General features: G+C 38.5%; 2 protein-coding genes across 2 annotated transcripts in view; both read left to right on the top strand.

The window, feature by feature from the left end:
• Positions 1-20,677, top strand: part of LOC141381111 (zinc-binding protein A33-like) — a 397,850-nt gene that overhangs the window by 345,193 nt on the left and 31,980 nt on the right. The window lies entirely within an intron of this gene.
• Positions 1-20,677, top strand: part of cygb1 (cytoglobin 1) — a 28,771-nt gene that overhangs the window by 2,414 nt on the left and 5,680 nt on the right. Inside the window, exon 2 of the mRNA NM_152952.2 lies at positions 17,717-17,948. Coding sequence (NP_694484.1) covers positions 17,717-17,948 — 232 coding nt within the window. The remainder of the gene's footprint in view (positions 1-17,716; positions 17,949-20,677) is intronic.

Genomic DNA, 20,677 nt, shown 5'->3' on the forward strand with positions numbered 1-20,677 from the left:
AGGGCACCTATTTTACCTATTTTCAAGATTTAAGTCTTTTGTGTCTCCAGAATGTGTCTAAAGTTTCAGCTCAAAACACCTCTGATGCAAGATGATTTGTTTTTGGATGTTTACATCATGTATACTATGCTTTGGCTTGTTTAAATCATGTACTGTGGTATTACTGTAAATATAGCATAGTAGCACTATGCTACATGCCATACCATACCAGCAGACATACACTAAGAATGTAGGATTTTTGATCTTCATGGTAGTACACTGATATTTCAGATTTTCTGTCCATGGATTATACACAATTAAGCACTTTAATGGCTTCTCATATATGTTTGCGTGGCAATACTATGATTTCAACATGGTATTTCTACAGTAAAGTTTAGGCGAAGCATGTGATTTAAATCAGAATGACTGGCTTCTCATCTGTAATCAGTAAAAATCCAATCAGAGTGATCCTAGCTTACTATAAATGGTTCGTTTTCTCCCTACTGCTCTATCTTCGTTTTGGAAGAATCCCCCCTTCCGGCCCAACTCCTCCTTTTCCTCCCTTTTCTAAGGGTGTGCTCTCGACACCTACCTGATCTCGGATCCCCTTATATGCTTATCGACCGAGCTGGAGCCTTGGGCTTTCTCCGAGCTCAGGGTTCTCTCCTGGGCTCTGGACAGAAAATGAAGTTTCTGTGTTATGTTCATTCTGAGAAGATGATATTTAAAGGGGTAGCTCACCCAAAATTGAACATTTCTTGTTAATTTACTCACCCAGAGGCCATCCAAGATGTAGGTGACTTTTTTCTTCTTCAGTCACACTTTAAAAAAAGATATACGCTACAACAGAGGTCTGCAGAAGAGCATCTCTGAACACACAACACGTCCAACCTTAAGGCAGATGGGCTACAGCAGCAGAAGATCACACCAGGTGCCGCTCCTGTCAGCTAAGAACAGGAAACTGAGGCTACAATTCACACAGGCTCACCAAAACTGGACAATAGAAGATTGGAGAAACGTTGCCTGCTCTGATGAGTCTCCATTTCTGCTGCCACATTCAGATGGTCGGGTCAGAATTTGGCATCAACATCATGAAAGCATGGATCCATCCTGTCTTGTATCAACGGTTCAGGCTGCTGCTGGTGGTGTAATGGTGTGGGGGAGATTTTCTTGGCACACTTTGGGCCCATAAGTACCAATTGAGGATCGTGTCAACGCTGACCATGTCCATCCATTTATGACCACAGTGTCTCCATCTTCTGATGGCTACTTCCAGCAGGATAACACAACATGTCATAAAGCGCGAATCATCTCAGACTGGTGAACATGACAATGAGTTCACTGTACTCAAATGGCCTCCACAGTCACCAGAACTTAATCCAATAGAGCATCTTTAGGATGTGGTGGAATGGGAGATTCTCATCATGGATGTGGAGCCGGCAAATCTGCAGCAACTGTGTGATGCTATCATGTCAATATGGAGCAAAATCTCAGAGGAATATTTCCAGTACCTTGTTGAATCTAGGCAAAAGGGGGTACCAACCCAGTACTAGTAATGTGTACCTAATAAAGTGGCTGGTGTGTGTGTGTGTGTGTGTGTGTGTATGTGTATATATATATATATATATATATATATATATATATATATATATATATATATATATATATATATATATATATATATATATATATATATATATATATATACTATATATATATATATAATGTTATATATAAAATATATAATGGCAGTGAATAGTGACCGGTTTTATAAATTAAAATAAACAAATACAAATGAGTCAAGATCAATAGTCATGGTTCAAGATCACACTAAGCCAAACAATCGGTCCATGTTAGAAACTGAACATTATCTACTATATTATTTGCCTGGTCTAACAGATCTCGCTGCATGTAGTTCAGCTGCTTTGACGACAAATCTGCCAATATCTGTATGACCATGCTGTGGATTAGAGCTAATGATATTTTAAATAACGTTCAATTTCTTACACAGACCAATCGTTTGGCTTTACAAGACCTCAGTGTGTCATCAGGAGCCATGGCTTTTGATTTGGACTTGTTTGTATGTGTTTATTTTAATCTCAGAAACCTGTCACCATTCACTGCCATTATATCAATCACCAATGACCTCAGATTCAGCTCAGAATCTGCTTTAGTGATCTACTGAAGAAGAAACAATGTCACCTACATCTTGGATGACCTGTTTGTGAGTAAATTAACTGGATATTTAGCATTGTTTGGGTGAACTATCCCTTTAAAACATATAAACACGTACATTCAGCATTGATAAACAAGCAGTATTTACTTGAGGATGCTCATCTGAAGGCTGCAGGTTTAGTCTTAATGATGAAAACACTGGAGGACAGTCGCTCTATGGTGACTCCACATCACATCACATGCGAGTTGTGAAAACAAATCCCACTGGTGCTGCTTGTGCTGCCAGAAATAAAGATGGATAACGCACAGAATGGAAAGAGAAGAGTTTAAATTGGGTGCAGGAGGATTGTGGGTAGGGCTGAGGTGTGAGCGCTGGGATTTGATGAGCAACACTGACCTTAAAGGCCTGTTGGCATCTGCAGCTGCTGTTTTTTTTCTGCTTGTGGAGAGAAGAAACCTTCACACTCGAGATCTGTGCGCACACACACACTTGTACAGCTATCTTTATGGGGACTTCTCATAGACAATGATGTTTGTACTGTATATTTTGTCCTTTTCTCCAACTCAACCCCTAAACCAGCAAACAATCTGCACTTTTACATGTTCAAAACACTTCATTCTGTCTGATTTATGAGCAGTTTTCCTCATCAGGACCAAAAAAAATGTCTCAAGTATAAAATGTACTGGTATTACTATACTTGTGGGGACATTTGGCACATTTTTGTAAATCTGCAGCTTTAAAAGATGGACAAGCCTCCGAGATCATACATAATAAAACTGGATTAAATAAATTAAGAACATTACATGGAAGTGAATCCATAAATCATAGAACCTATTACATTTACATTTAGTCATTTAGCAGACGCTTTTATCCAAGCTTGGTTTGCGTGCCATCATTAGATCTGCTCACTCACACTCAACAATTAGACTCATAAAATTCATTTAACGCTGTATTTTATTGCTTTTATGTTGCCTATATTGAAGAATGTGTTGAAACTGAGCTCATATTTCCTCATTTCTGACCCGCGCAGCGCTAGCGGAGAGAGATAACAGCTCTGAAGATCACACCTGAAGGCCTGCTATCCAGATTTATAATTAAACTCTTTCAGCGTGCGAAATTAGATTCATTCCTCAGAGGAGTTCGTGGCGTTTTAAGTGGCCGTTGTATTTCTCTTTCTCTCGGAGAGGCTTTAATTTAGCAGGTCAGATGTTATCGTCCTTTTCTCAGCTAGTTTTATTCAAACGCTGAAGCTCTGCATGACACACTTTTCATGGCTGGTGACAAAAAAGCTCCAGATTTCAGCCAAACATCTCAGTCTCCGACAACAGCTGAAGTGCGAGACCGTTTTGTGGGATTCGGGAGCCAAAAATGGGCCAGGAAAACTCTAAATGTCTAGCTGGAGCACATTGTCTCATTGCTTTCTTGTTCTGTGCAAAACTATAAACGTCACTAAAAGCATAACTATATCAGCTTCCACAGCCATGGATGATCAATATAAAAACAGTGACTATAATTATAGGTATATTAGCATCCAGACTGATGAATAATAACTATATCTATATCAGAATCCATAGCAACAAGTCATAACTATAATCATAACTTTAATCATAACTATATCAGTGTCAACACCAATAGGGGTTAATTTTAACTATACCTATAACCATAACTATAACCATAACTATAGCCATGACAACAACTATAACCATAACTATAGCCATAACAAACACAATAACCACAACTATAGCATAACAATAACTATAACCATAACTATAGCCATAACAACAACTATAACCATAACTATAACCATAACAAACACTATAACCACAACTATAGCATAACAACAACTATAACCATAACTATAGCCATAACTGTAACCATAACTATAGCCATAACAACAACTATTACCATAATTATAGCCATAACAACAACTATAACCATAACTATAGCCATAACAACAACTATGACCATAACTATAGCCAAAACAATAACTATAACCATAACTATAGCCATAAAAACAACTTTAACCATAATTATAGCCATAACAACAACTATAACCATAACTATAGCCATAACAATAACTATAACCATAACTATAGCCAAAACAATAACTATAACCGTAACTATAGCCATAACTATAACCATAGCTATAACCATAACAATAGCTTGAACCATAACTATAGCCATAACAAACACTATAACCATAACTATAGCATAACAACAACTATAACCATAACTATAGCCATAACTATAGCCATAACAACAACTATGACCATAACTATAGCCATAACAACAACTATAACCACAACTATAGCCATAACTATAGCCATAACAACAACTATGACCATAACTATAGCCATAACAACAACTATAACCACAACTATAGCCATAACTATAGCCATAACAACAACTATGACCATAACTATAGCCAAAACAATAACCATAACTATAGCCATAACAACAACTTTAACCATAATTATAGCCATAACAACAACTATAACCATAACTATAGCCATAACAATAACTATAACCATAACTATAGCCAAAACAATAGCTATAACCATAACTATAGCCATAACAATAACTATAACCATAACTATAGCCAAAACAATAACTATAACCGTAACTATAGCCATAACAACAACTATAACCATAATTATAGCCATAACAACAACTATAACCATAACTATAGCCAAAACAATAACTATAACCGTAACTATAGCCATAACTATAACCATAGCTATAACCATAACAATAGCTTGAACCATAACTATAGCCATAACAAACACAATAACCATAACTATAGCATAACAACAACTATAACCATAACTATAGCCATGACAACAACTATAACCACAACTATAGCCATAACAAACACTATTACCATAACTATAGCATAACAACAACTATAACCATAACTATAGCCATGACAACAACTATGACCATAACTATAGCCATAACAACAACTATAACCACAACTATAGCCATAACAATAACTATAACCATAAATATAGCCATAACAACAACTATAACCATAACTATAGCCATAACAATAACTATAACCATAACTATAGCCATAACAAACACTATAACCATAACTATAGCCATAACAACAACTATAACCATAACTATAGCCATAACAATAACTATAACCATAACTATAGCCATAAAAATAACCATAACTATAACCATAACTATAGCCATAACTATAACCACAACTATAGCCATAACAATAACTATAGCCATGACAACAACTATAACCACAACTATAGCCAAAACAATAGCTATAACCATAACTATAGCCATAACAATAACTATAACCATAACTATAGCCATATCAATAACTATAACCATAACTATAGCCATAACAATAACTATAACCATAACTATAGCCATATCAATAACTATAACCATAACTATAGCCATAACAATAACTATAACCATAACTATAGCCATATCAATAACTATAACCATAACTATAGCCATAACAATAACTATGACCATAACTATAGCCATATCAATAACTATAACCATAACTATAGCCAAAACAATAACTATGACCATAACTATAGCCATATCAATAACTATAACCATAACTATAGCCATAACAACAACTATAACCATAATTATAGCCATAACAACAACTATAACCATAACTATAGCCAAAACAATAACTATAACCGTAACTATAGCCATAACTATAACCATAGCTATAACCATAACAATAGCTTGAACCATAACTATAGCCATAACAAACACAATAACCATAACTATAGCATAACAACAACTATAACCATAACTATAGCCATGACAACAACTATAACCATAACTATAGCATAACAACAACTATAACCATAACTATAGCCATGACAACAACTATAACCACAACTATAGCCATAACAAACACTATAACCATAACTATAGCATAACAACAACTATAACCATAACTATAGCCATAACAAACACTATAACCATAACTATAGCATAACAACAACTATAACCATAACTATAGCCATGACAACAACTATAACCACAACTATAGCCATAACAAACACTATAACCATAACTATAGCCAAAACAATAACTATAACCGTAACTATAGCCATAACTATAACCATAGCTATAACCATAACAATAGCTTGAACCATAACTATAGCCATAACAAACACAATAACCATAACTATAGCCAAAACAATAACTATAACCGTAACTATAGCCATAACTATAACCATAGCTATAACCATAACAATAGCTTGAACCATAACTATAGCCATAACAAACACAATAACCATAACTATAGCATAACAACAACTATAACCATAACTATAGCCATGACAACAACTATAACCACAACTATAGCCATAACAAACACTATAACCATAACTATAGCATAACAACAACTATAACCATAACTATAGCCATGACAACAACTATGACCATAACTATAGCCATAACAACAACTATAACCACAACTATAGCCATAACAATAACTATAACCATAAATATAGCCATAACAACAACTATAACCATAACTATAGCTATAACAAACACTATAACCATAACTATAGCCATAACAACAACTATAACCATAACTATAGCCATAACAATAACTATAACCATAACTATAGCCATAAAAATAACCATAACTATAACCATAACTATAGCCATAACTATAACCACAACTATAGCCATAACAATAACTATAGCCATGACAACAACTATAACCACAACTATAGCCAAAACAATAGCTATAACCATAACTATAGCCATAACAATAACTATAACCATAACTATAGCCATATCAATAACTATAACCATAACTATAGCCATAACAATAACTATAACCATAACTATAGCCATATCAATAACTATAACCATAACTATAGCCATATCAATAACTATAACCATAACTATAGCCAAAACAATAACTATGACCATAACTATAGCCATATCAATAACTATAACCATAACTATAGCCATAAAAATAACCATAACTATAGCCATAACTATAACCATAACTTTAGCCATCAGTAACCATAATTATAGCATAACAATAACTATAACCATAGCTATAGCCATAAAAATAACCATATCAACAACTATAACCATAACTATAGCCATAACAATAACTATAACCATAGCTGTAGCTATAACCGGTAGCCATAACTATTTCTTTATCCACACCAATGGGTGATAACTATAACCATAACTATAATTAACCATAACTATATCATTACCCTTAATGGATAATGACAATACTCATAACTATAACCATGACTATATCAGTGTCCACACCAATAAGTGATTACTATAACCATAACTACAACCCCAAATCATAAAAAAGTTGGGACAGTATGGAAACCGTAAATAAATTAACTAGTGTTTTCTAGATGTATATTGACTTGTATTGCACTGCAGACGATACAAAAAACATTAAATCATATAATAATATTTGGTTCTTTCAACATATTTAAAAAAAAAAGTAGGACAGTGAAGCATTTACCACTTTTTAATGTTGCCATTCCCTTTCATAACACTTAAAAGACACTGAAGACCCCAAGTGATGAAGTGTTTCCAGGTGTAGTTTTGTCCCATTCTTCCTACAAACAAGTCTTAAGGTGGGCAACAATACGTGGTCTTCGTTGCCACATTTTGTCCTACTAAATTCGCCACACGTTCTCTATTGGAGACAGGTCGGGACTGCAGGCAGGCCAGTCAAGTGTCTGTATCCTCTTTCTCCAGAAAGATTTAAAAAAAAATTAAAAATTGTGGTGAAACTTGATGATAGCGGAATAGAATATTAACATACAGATTCCCAGCCAAACAAACGTGGGGATTCAGCAACATCTCAGGTTCTCATTTTACAACCATACAAAAAAAAGTTACAAGTACCCCTGATTTTAACCATACACTCAATGAGCTAAAATGAGCTGAATCAACACAATTCTTGAGGTTTTTGGGGGGCAACTTAATTGTGTTATGTTCAATCGACTTAAATTTAGGTTAACTTAGTAATCGATCTGTGCTGACATCAAGAAATTGTGTGGAACCCAGCATTTAGTGGATCCACACCACTTAGATAAAACAAACCTGATTTATAATATAGTTTTAACATTACTAAATACCATAAGCTAAGTAGAAGTAATGCTAATGGCTAACGCAAACAAAATATCAAAACTCAGAAATAAATGCAATAATTAAAATGAACTCTAGGTACTTTTTGTGTGGAGCAAAAACACATTTTAAATAAAATAAACAAATCAAGTGACTTAAACCGTCTTTAAATGTGGCCTGAACACCAACATCTCATCACTTTCATATAGACAGAGAGTTCTTTGACCCCATGATCAATTGCGTTATGTTTTATCGTTCGCTGACATGAATCTCCGAGACTAAGTGCTCGATTGCTCAAACATGAGTTACGACACACATTAAGATGAGCAGAGACTCAATCTGCCCTCACCTTTGCTGGGTTTGGACATGCGAGGACGAGTCTCTCCTGTGGGTGTTTATAGATTACTCTCTGTTTAATGGGATGTTTGACTTCTGGAAGAGGTGAAACAAGGGTCGAGGGGCTTTCGGGGTCAACATCACCCCGTTAGTGCTGGGTCATCTGCTCTAGTAGACAATAACAATAAGGCCATTCTCTTAGATTAGACAGAAACCTTTGAGGATGAATATATATCATTAAAGGGAGAGTTCACTTAATTATTTAACTCCACTCATTGTTTACTCATCCAATCCTGTTTGGGTTTCTGTTGAACACAAAGAAAGATATACTGAATGATGGTGGAAAAACAGCTGTTGACTTCTATTGTACTTATATTTAATATTTAATTGAGTATTTTCTACTTATATATAGTACAGGGTGGGTCATTTATATAGATACACCTTAATAAAATTGGAATGGGTGGTGATATTAACGTCCTGTCAGAGGTGGGTAGAGTATCCAATATCTATAGTCTAGTAAAAGTACAAGTACTTGCGTAAATTTGTACTTAAGTAAATGTAAAAGTAACAATCTTAAAAGTTACTCGAGTAAGAGTAGAAAAGTATCTGATGAATAAATTCCTCAAGTAAATATTATTATTATTAATTATTATTATATTACTTTTCATTATATATATATATATATATATATATATATATATATATATATATATATATAAAATATTTCCCAAATGATGTTTAACAGAGCAATTAGATTTTTACAGTATGTCTGATAATATTTTTTCTTCTGGAGAAAGTCTTATTTGTTTCATTTCGGCTAGAATAAAAGTAGTAATTAATTTTTTAAAAACCATTTTTGGAACAAAATTAGTAGCCCCTTTAAGCTAATTTTTTTCCGATAATCTACAGAACAAACCATTGTTATACAATAACTTGCCTAATTCCCCTAACTTGCCTAGTTAACCTAATTAACCTAGTTAAGCCTTTAAATGTCACTTTAAGCTGTACAGAAGTGTCTTGAAATATATCAAGCAAAATATTATTTACTGTCATCATAACGAAGATAAAATAAATCTGTGATTGGAAATAGGTTTCTAAAACTATTATGCTTAGAAATGTGCTGAAACAATCTTCCCTCCATTAACAGAAATTGGGGAAAAAAATAAACAGGGGCGCTATTAAGTCAGGGGGCTAATAATTCTGACTTCAATTGTATATATATATATATATATATATATATATATATATATATATATATATATATATATATATATATATATATATATACACACACACAGGAGGGAGCGTTCTGGAGTCGGGCTAGACACTGCGCTCGGACCCTATCTCTCTTTATCCTGATAAGAAGGATAACACGAGTTAGGGTGTCTTCCCGAGCTCAGAGCCCTCTCCCCGGACAGCACACCAAATATGCATATTCTATTCAGTCAAATATCTGTGAGTGTGAACTCGTGAAGTGTCAGTTTGCCATCATACCTCAGCAGCACACCAGGGTTAATTTACACACCGGTAAAAGCCTGAAGTAAACAGATCTTAGTGAAACTGTAAGATTTATGATTATTGTAATTCAAATCTACAGGCACAAACTGATCAAATGTGACCAAAGACATTCTTTAAAGTGCATGCTGGAGGTTTTCTTTACTTTAGACAAATAAGAAAAGCACTCAAAATCTCAGACACGATGGCATCGATCTGTGTGTTTAACGGAGGAGACGTGCCAAAACACACACCATCATAAGACGACACACTGTGCTGAAACTCAGAGCGGCAGGATTTATGATGCTCAGCCTGTTATCAGGAGCAGAAATCATCATGTTTGAGGAGCGCGGATGAAAAAAACACATGATTTCAGAGAGTGATCTGACCCGCGGCCCTTAAACACACGTCAGATGAAGTGAGTTAGATGAGTTCAGATGAGTTAAAAGGAAAGTTCACACTAAAAATGAAAAATCATCCTTTACTTGTTTCAATCCTTTATGTGTTTCTTTCGTCTGTTGAGCACAGAAGAAGATGTTTTGAAAAATGTTGGAAACCTGTAACCATTGACTTACATAGTATTTCTTTTTTTATTATAGGTGTCTACGGTTTAAAGCATTCTTCAAAATATCTTCCTTTGTGTTAAACAGACAAAAATAGACACTTTTTTTTATACTTGGTTTATACTTCTGCATTAAGTGATCGTGGTAGCTGTGCATTTAAGCTTCTGCGCGTTGTTTCTGTTGCTCTGCAATAACACTTCTGAAACGCTAGTTGGCAGTGAGGTGTTTATATTCCTCTGTGTCGAGTTTCTTTGCTGGTGTTTTGTTTTTTTCTGAACGCTTCTTTGATGTACAAGTGGCTCAAACTCGCTCATTTTAAGGCAGGAACCGGCGGACGTTCAACAACTTTAACCATGAGGTAAACACAAAACAAAACTTTCCATCAGGAGCTCCTTCACAGGACTCCACACTTGTAAACAATCAGTCTATAGGGATCGTGAGGCTCTTGGTCCCGCCCACACTCCTCAGCGCTACCAAGCCGACCAATCACAGAGCTTGCGCTAAGCATTGTTGCGACGTGTAGTTATATTTTTTGAGAGGTGCACGTCAGCTACGCTGACGGCCACGGCGAGGGCTATACGTCCACGCGTAGGCCATGCTGTAGCATATGCATGTGCTTGACACAGAAGTATAAATCAGCCTTTAGACCACCTGCTCCCATTCAAATTACACCAGAGTTACCGACCGCTACCGTGTTTTAGTCAGAAATTTATTCCCGCAGTGCAAGAAATATGGCCGGGTCCCATGGGGTACAGCGGCAATGCAGACCACTAATTTAAAGTACACATGAAATCAAAACAAACCACATGATTTTGTTAGCTCAAATGGCTAACTTTTCTCATTAGGAAAGAACATAGTTTGCCCTTGTAATCTTTAATTGAAATCTGAAAATGCACTTCCTGTTTGTTTTCAGTTAAATTCTCAGGTTAGGTCTGTCTGAGGTATCTCGCAAAGACGTCAGTTTAGACAACAAACAGAAGTGGTGAGGAGGAGGAGTCTGTTAGGCTGTAATACCTCTCCCCAAAACCTTTTCCCCATCTTTCCCCTCATAGCAAAATTTCTCTGGCCCAGATCTGGCCCACACCATCAGCATTTGCTTGGCCCAAATGCCGCAGTTAATTACAGTACATGACCGGACCAAGTCTGGCTTCCATACGAGAGGCAAACGTGGACCACATCTGGGCCAAGTCTCAGCCAAGTTAATAACCCATAACTGGGCCTGAAATGGGCCAGATATGTTGGTGTGTCCTGATTGCAACGTTTTTTTTTATAAACCCTTGAAGCAATTCGCTTTATGGCTGTGCTTTTTCTTGAAGCGACCAGATTGGGGATTTTTTCTTTACTCAAAAATAATTGAAATGCATTTTAAAAGTGGGCCAAACTTACGTGGCCCACATACACATTTTTAACATCAGGGCCAAATACTACATTTGATATGTGGCCCAGTCTTGAGTGCTGCCTGTAAGACGGTGCCACTTCGGCCAAACCTGGGCCATGTTTGGCCCACGTGCTGTATGCCAGTGCCGGACGAATGCCTGCTGTGCCAGCTTTATGCCAAATCTGGGCCAGAATTCCTTGCTACCTGGGTATGAATGAAATGCCTACTTTACTACATCCAATCAGCTCGCAGTAGAAAAAAAAACAAGCCACACCCACTGTTTGCTCATGTAATATTTTGTTTCTCTAGGAACTGTGTCACAATACAATGGCAGATTCCAGTTCATGCTGATGTAACCCGCCGGTGCTACGCCACCCAACCCGCTCCGAGCTGGGATCGAACCGGCGACCTTCCGCATGGGAGTCGGTTGCTCTAACGAGGAGGCTAAAGACCATAGCCACTAGCGTCTGTCGCTAGAGCACCCATTAGAGGTCAGAGGAGTGAGGTTTACCTGCACAGCACTTACTAGCTGGCCTCCGGTACACTCACCCCCCTAAACCTCACCCCCATCCGGGTCACGGCACCAATGTAACCCCGCCGGTCCTAAGCCACCTAACCTGCTCTGAGCTGGGATCAAATTGGCGATCTTTCGCATGGGAGTCGGTTGCTCTAACAAGGAGTCTAAAGACCATGGCCTGTAGCGTCTGTCGCTAGAGCACCTTTAGAGGTCAGAGGAGTGAGGTTTACCTGCACAGCACCTACTAGCTAGCCTCCGTTATACTGACTTTAACCAGAGAGCGCGCACGCATACACACACACACACAGTGAACTCTTGAATTCTCTACGGCGCAGAATCTGGAAAGTCAGACAGATTTGGAACAAGCACATTGTTTTAGTTGAGCTGTGGCTTTAAATCTTATCAGAGAGTCAGATGACAGAAGCTTTTGTATCTGCAGATCGTGCACACATGAATTGAAAAGACTTCTGTTGTTCTTCTGTCAGGTTAATAATCATATTTTCTGTGATCTCGGGATCATGTGATATTTGAGGTTTTCTTTTTTAATCTGCAAAAAATGTCAACAATTCTGTTTCTTTTTTTGTCAATATGGGCTGCTGTGTGTACATTGAGGAAATAAATGAACAAATGATTTAAGCAAATGGCTGCAATATAACAAAGAGGGCTCAGAATACATTCTGTGTCCACTGTAAGGGAGGACATTTCACCCTCACAAGTATAAAGCTAAACACACACACACACATACAGTGCATCTGGAAAGTATTGATAGCGCTTCACTTTTTCCACATGTTTTTATGTTACAGCCTTATTCCAAAACGGATTAAATTGATTCATTTCCTCAACATTCTACACACAATCCTCCATAATGACAATGTGAACAAAGAGTTTTTGAAATTGTTGCAAATTTATTACAAACAAAAAAGCTGTAAAATCACATGTACATCAGTATTCACAGCCTTTATCGTGAAGCTCTACATTGAGCTCAGCTACATTCAGTTTCCACTGATCATTCTTGAGATGTTTCAGCAGCTTTATTGGAGTTCACCTGTGCTCAATTCAGCTGATTGGACATGATCTGAAAAGGCACACATCTGTCTATATTAGGGCCCAGGGTTGACAGTGCATGTCAAAGCACAAACCAAGTATGAAGACAAAGGAATTGTCTGTAGATCTCCAAGACAGGATTGTCTCGAGGCACAAAGCTGGGGAAGGTTACAGAAACATTTCTGCTGCTCTGAAAGTTCCAGTGAGCACAGCGGCCCCCATCATCCGTAAGTGGAAGATGTTTAGCCACCAGGACTCTTCCTAGAGCTGGCCGGCCATCTAAGCTGAGTGATCGGGGGAGAAGGGCCTTAGTCAGGGAGGTGATCAATAACCCGATGGTCACTCTGTCTGAGCTCTAGAGTTCTGTGGAGAGAGGAGAACCTTACAGAAGGACAACCATCTGTGCAGCAATCCACCAATCAGGCCTGTATGGTAGAGTGGCCAGACGGAAGACACTCCCCGCCTGGAGTTTGCCAAAAGGCATCTGAAGGACTCTCAGACCCTAAGAAACTAAACTCTCTGCTCTGATGAGACTCAAATTGAACTCTTTGGAGTGAACGCCAGGGGTTACGTTTGGAGAAAACCAGCTCTTGACCTCAGACTGGGGCGATGGTTCATCCTCCAGCAGGACAATGACAAGTGGACAAGTGGAGTGGCTTCACATCAACAACATACAAACACACATAAACACACAGATACACACACATACAGACACACAAATTCATAGACAACAAACACACACAAGCACACATACAAACGCACACACATGCATAGGTACACACAACACATGAATAAACACAGCACACAAACACACACTCAAACTCATAAATCATTTCTAAACAGGACTCAGTTTGTTAGCGTACCCGTCTGTGTAGTTTATTTTATGTAAAGCCATTTATACGATCCAGGACCGGTGAAGGGATGATCCCAAGGTATCCATAATCCTGGACCAGGCCGTATCCTGAGCAGCTGCTGTGGTGGTCATAGAGGAATGGAGTGCATGAGACTGATTACTGAATGACCCCAGTGACAAACGAGTCCCCGCATTGAACACCCGTCTGAACACACGCCATTGACCTTCTCACACCTGCAGAGTCTCCACGATGGACGTCCAGCTTTCTCCAGCCTCCGCCGCCTAGACTGCAGCTCCACACAGGACGTTTGGCCAGAAGAATAATGGTTGTGCCCAACAGAGCCTGGCCTCTCTTGGGGTTTTTTCCTTCACTTTCGTCAATTGAAGTTTTTTCCTCACCGCTGTCACTGACTTACTTGGATCTGGACTTGTGGAGCTGCGTATCGATGGATTTGCTCTTCAGTGTTTGGACTTTCAGCAGTGAAATTTAAACCACACCGAAATTGAACTGAATTTCAACTGTGGAATCTGGATTTTACTAGAACTATGTAAAGCTGATTTGACACAAACTACTGTACATTGTAAAAGCGCTATAGAAATAAACATGAATTGAATTTTATGAAGACAAACGTTTTTATTTTTAGTAAATCGCTGTCATGCGCCATCGGTGTTTGTGTGAAAAGACAGAAGAAGCAGAATCTGACGGTAAAGGAGAGGGGTTAAAGCTGTTATCATGAACTTGAGCTCAACTGCTTCCAGCTCAAGTTCATCACAGCAGAGTTTACTGCCGAGAGCGGCGCTGGTTAAATATTACCGCAGATTATCTAAAGAACGCTTATCTGTTCAGCTGAGAGCAAACATACTTTCACACACATTCACACACATGCACACACACACCAATGCATACAGTTGAAGTCAAAATTATTCGCCCTCTTGTGAATTTTTTCTTTTCTAATATTTCTTGAATGATCTTGAACGGGTTCAGGAATTTTTCACAGTATTTCTTATCATATTTTTTCTTCTTGAGAAAGTCTTGTTTTATTTCGGCTAGAATAAAAGCAGTTTTTAATTGTTCATTCATTCATCATTCATTTTCTTGTCGGCTTAGTCCCTTTATTAATCCGGGGTCGCCACAGTGGAATGAACCGCCAACTTATCCAGCAAGTTTTTACGCAGTGGATGCCCTTCCAGCCGCAACCCATCTCTGGGCCGCAAGTTGGCGTTTCTGTGTGGAGTTTGCATGTTCTCCCTGCCTTCGCTAGGGTTTCCTCCGGGTGCTCCGGTTTCCCCCACAGTCCAAAGACATGCGGTACAGGTGAATTGGGTAGGCTAAATTGTCCGTAGTGTATGAGTGTGTGTGTGAATGTGTGTGTAGATGTTTCCCAGAGATGGGTTGCAGCTGGAAGGGTAAAAACTTGCCGGATAAGTTGGCGATTCATTTCGCTGTTGCGACCCCGGATTAATAAAGGGACTAAGCCTCTCAAGGTTGCAGGTTTGTGCGCTTTTCCCGAGTGTATGTTTTAACACGTGGGTTTGCTTTGTTTTGGTTGTCCATGTGTATTTGTTATACTTACGTGCTATGACGACACTCAGCTGGTCTGATTAGCTCACCACAAACATAGGTGACGTTTCTATGTTTCTTTGTCAGTTCGTTAACTTGCTCATGTGTGTGTTGTCTGTGCTCAGGCCCCTGAGGAGAATTACCTGGACACTGTTATCCTGTCTGTTCCTGCCCTGTGTTTTTCGTCCTCTTAGCCTGTCACTATTATTGTTTGTTTATTTTGACTTTGTCAAATAAACATTGTCACTTGGGGTCCGTTCTTCGTACCTCGCTTAAATGATCTAAGATGATTTGGCAGATCCTGGATCTTTTCATTTCGATAACTGATCTCTCGCTAATTTGGTTCTTCAAACGAGTTCGCGAATCAGATTAGAATGTCTGGATGAACTGATCTGAGATCGCTGCGTGTGTTGTGAAGGACAGATCTATCGATCCTCGAAATCATGATCAGCAATGCAACGATTGGCTGACGGCACAGCAGCGTAATGACATCATCTGATTAATATTCAATTATCCATGTGAGCAAAATTACATCAAATTAGCAGCAAACGGCGTGTTAAATATGACACACAATAACCTTCCACATTTGTTGTGAGCTGCAGGCTTTACACTTTCTTGTGTCAAGAGTATTCATCATGTATTTCAATGCATATCAGTGTATTTAGTTCTACATTTAGAAAATATTGTCTATATTACAGTAGCCGTTTTTTAATCGGTGTAAAGAATAACTGGTTGTTTACAAAAGCATTTTGATATTGGTAAAGGCGTCTGCAACTTTTGTGAAGCATCAAATCACTATTAACTATCAAAACATGTTTATGACTGCTGAAATGTAATATTGCTTTAAAAAAAGTCACATATTCTGCATTTCTATCATACACAATTTGTACTAAAGCGATCAAAAATATCAATTTTTTTCTTTTCAATTTTTGACTTTTCAAGTTTTCTCTGTGCACCACCAGGTGGCAGTCTTTGTACTTTCATTTCGAGGGTGCAGATTGCATAAGTTTTATTAATATGTATAACTTTATTTATTTTATTAATGACTATAACTTCATATATATATAGTTAAAAAATATTTACTATTTTCCCAAGTGTATATAACTACTACTGTAAGAAAATATCAGTATTCGGAACATACTTTCTGGATTATCTTTGCTTGAACTGAGCTGATCTAATCCTGTTTATATGAATTGAACCTGCTCCCGATCAGGTTTGACCTAGCAGAACTGTTGCTATGACAACAACTCTCGGATCAGCTTCGAAGAACGAAACGATCCTGGAAACGATCCTGGATCGTGTCAAATCGTCAATATCCAAATCCAGCTAACTGAGTAATCCACGTACGAAGAACGGACCCCTGCTATTGGATCCTCTCAGACTCTTATTTTGATCATAACAAAGCCGACAAGAAAATGAATGAATGAATAAAAATTAATCAGATTGAGGATGCTTTCACACCTAGTAGTGTCTTGAAAAATATCTAGTCAACTATTATGTGCTGTCGTCATGGCAAAGAGAAAATAAATCAGTTATTAGTGATGAGTTATTAAAACTATTATGTTCAGAAATGTGTTGAAAAATTCTCAGTTAGACAGAAATTGGGGGGAAAATATACAGCAGGGCTAATCATTCTGACTTCAGCTGATTGCGGATGCTCAAACAGTTTATTGATTAACCTTAACCGAATGTTTGATCCTGCAGGTTTTTCACAAACTTCCCATCGGCGAAGCAGTACTTCGAGCATTTCCGTGAGCTGCAGGACCCGGCGGAGATGCAGCAGAACGCGCAGCTGAAGAAACACGGACAGCGAGTCTTGAACGCTCTCAACACACTGGTGGAAAACCTGCGAGATGCTGACAAACTCAACACCATCTTCAACCAGATGGGCAAATCACACGCGCTGCGCCACAAGGTGGACCCTGTTTACTTCAAAGTGAGTACGAGGAAACACCAGAACGAATTCTAAGTGGTCACTATGTTTCCGCAAGGTTAAAATTGATTCATTTATGGAGCCACATTTCCGGGTTTCTCAGCAGCAGAAGTCGTCATAGTTTGGGTGAACTTTACAGCACATTGAATAGAAGAATTTATTTACAGTCCTATTTGCTTAAAATATTGACAGAAAAACTCCACGATGGTGTTATCAAGACATTCAGAAACAGAAAAACAATAGTGTGAGACTGATAACGGCAGCCAGAAGAGGGAATAATGGAGAGGGTTCTGGATGCAGACATGGTGCTGTGCAATCTGAGCTGCATCCAATGCTCACCTAACCCCACCCGTTACAGTGATGTCCCTAGCTCCATTTGAGTGCATTGTGTCTGACATTGCATCGCTGAGTGATGCAGTTTCAGCTTGCATCATAAAGGCTGCATGCAGATACTATTGGAATAATGTCAGATTTACTGTCCTGCACCTGTAAATGCTGCAGTACACACACCTCACACAACAGGTAATTCTTCTTTTGTAATTTGATGCAAAGATGATATAATACATACATAAAAAATTCATACACAAACACATCTATGTTGAGCTGCTTTGAAACAATCTACATTAAGAGAATCGAATAAAGATGAATTGAATGGTTTGCAGCACTCTAATATGACAGTGTACACATCATTCCTGCACACATCAGTGTTCAAACCTCTTCCGGAAGTTGATCTTGCATGATAGGATCCCTTTGAGCTTGGAGAATCTGATGTTCCCTATTCAGACACACAGGATCTGTACGTGCATGACTGAGCTGCTGAGCGAAAACATGAACACAGTGTGCTTCCAGACACCAGAGTCACACACAGTGCAGCAGCCGTTTTAATTGTTTTCAAAAGATCTCTCTTATACACACCGGGGCATCTGTGACACGCTGAAGCATGCTAAACTGTGATAAATTATTGATATTTCTTATTTTTAGCTTCACATAAGCTGGCAATCACTCTAAAACCACCTAGCAACAAGCCTAGCAGATGCGACACCTTAGCAACCACCCATAACCTCATAGCAACCACAGAAAACATCACAGAAGCCATTTGCAACACCACAGAATACTGTATAGAAACCGTTTAGGAGCTATTCTGAGCAACCTAGCAACGACATAACACCACGACAACCCCTTAGCAACAGACCCACACCCCTTTGAAAACCTTAGCAACAATTTAGGAGTCACTCTGGCCACCCTAGCAACAACAGCTCTAAGCAACCTAGTAACAACATAACACCATGGCAACCACTTAGCAACAGTCTCACAACCCCTCAGAAAACCTTATCAACATTTAATGACCAACTCTGAGCAACCTAGCAACAACATAACTCCCTGGCAACCACAGAGCAACAGTCTCACAACCCCTCAGAAAACCTTAGCAACAGCTTACGAGCCACTCTGAGCAACCTAGTAACAACACAAGACCATGGCAACCACTTAGCAACAGTCTCACAACCCCTCAGAAAACCTTATCAACAGTTAAGGATCAACTCTGAGCAACCTAGCAACAACATAACACCATGGCAACCACAGAGCAACAGTCTCACAAACCCTCTGAAAACCTTAGCAACAGTTAAGGACCAACTCTGAGCAACCTAGCAACAACATAACACCATGGCAACCACAGAGCAACAGTCTCACAACCCCTCAAAAAACCTTAGCAACAGCTTATGAGCCACTCTGAGCAACCTAGTAACAGCACAAGACCATGGCAACCACATAACAACAGTTTCACAACCCCTTTGAAAACCTTTGCAACAGCTTACAGGCCACTCTGAGCAACCTGGCAACAACATAACACCATGACAACCACCTAGCAACAGTCACAGAACCCAAAGGAAAACTTTAGCAACAGTTTAGAAGCCCCTCTGAGCAACCTAGCAACAACACAACACCATGACAACCACAGAGTAACAGTCACAAAACCCATCAAAAAGCTTATAAACAGTATAAGAGCCACTCTGAGCACCCTAGCAACAACACAACACCATGACAACTACATAGCAGCAGTTTTACAACCCTTCTGAAAACCTTTGCAACAGCTTACAGGCCACACTGAGCAACCTAGTAACAACATAACACCATGACAACCACTTAGCAACAGTCTCACAACCCCTCTAAAAACCTTAGCAGCAGTTAAACAACTTCTAAGCACCCTAGCAACAACACAACACCATGGAAACAACAAAGCAACTTTCTCACAACCCCTCTGAAAACCTTATCAACAGCTTACAAGTCACTCTGAGCACCCTAGCAACAACACAACACCATGACAGCCACATAGCAACAGTCTTGCAACCCCTCAGAAAACATTAGCAACAGTTTAGAACCAATTCTGAGCACTCTAGCAACAACACAACACCATGACAACCACATAACAACAGTCTTACAACCCCTCAGAAAACCTTAACAATAGCGTATGAGCCAATCTAAGCAACCTAGCAACAAAACATTACAGCGACAACCACTTAAAAACCCCTCAAAAACAAAACCCCTCAAAAACTTACAGGAGTCACTCAGAGCAACAACACAACACCATGACAACCACATAGCAACAGTCTCACAACCTCTCTGAAAACCTTAGCAACAGCTTACAAGTCACTCTGAGCACCCTAGCAACAACACAACACCATATCAGCCACATAGCAACAGTCTCGCAACCCCTCAGAAAACATTAGCAAAAG

This window comes from Danio rerio, chromosome 3, assembly GCF_049306965.1.
Source record: "Danio rerio strain Tuebingen ecotype United States chromosome 3, GRCz12tu, whole genome shotgun sequence".
NCBI classification, from domain to species: domain Eukaryota; kingdom Metazoa; phylum Chordata; class Actinopteri; order Cypriniformes; family Danionidae; genus Danio; species Danio rerio.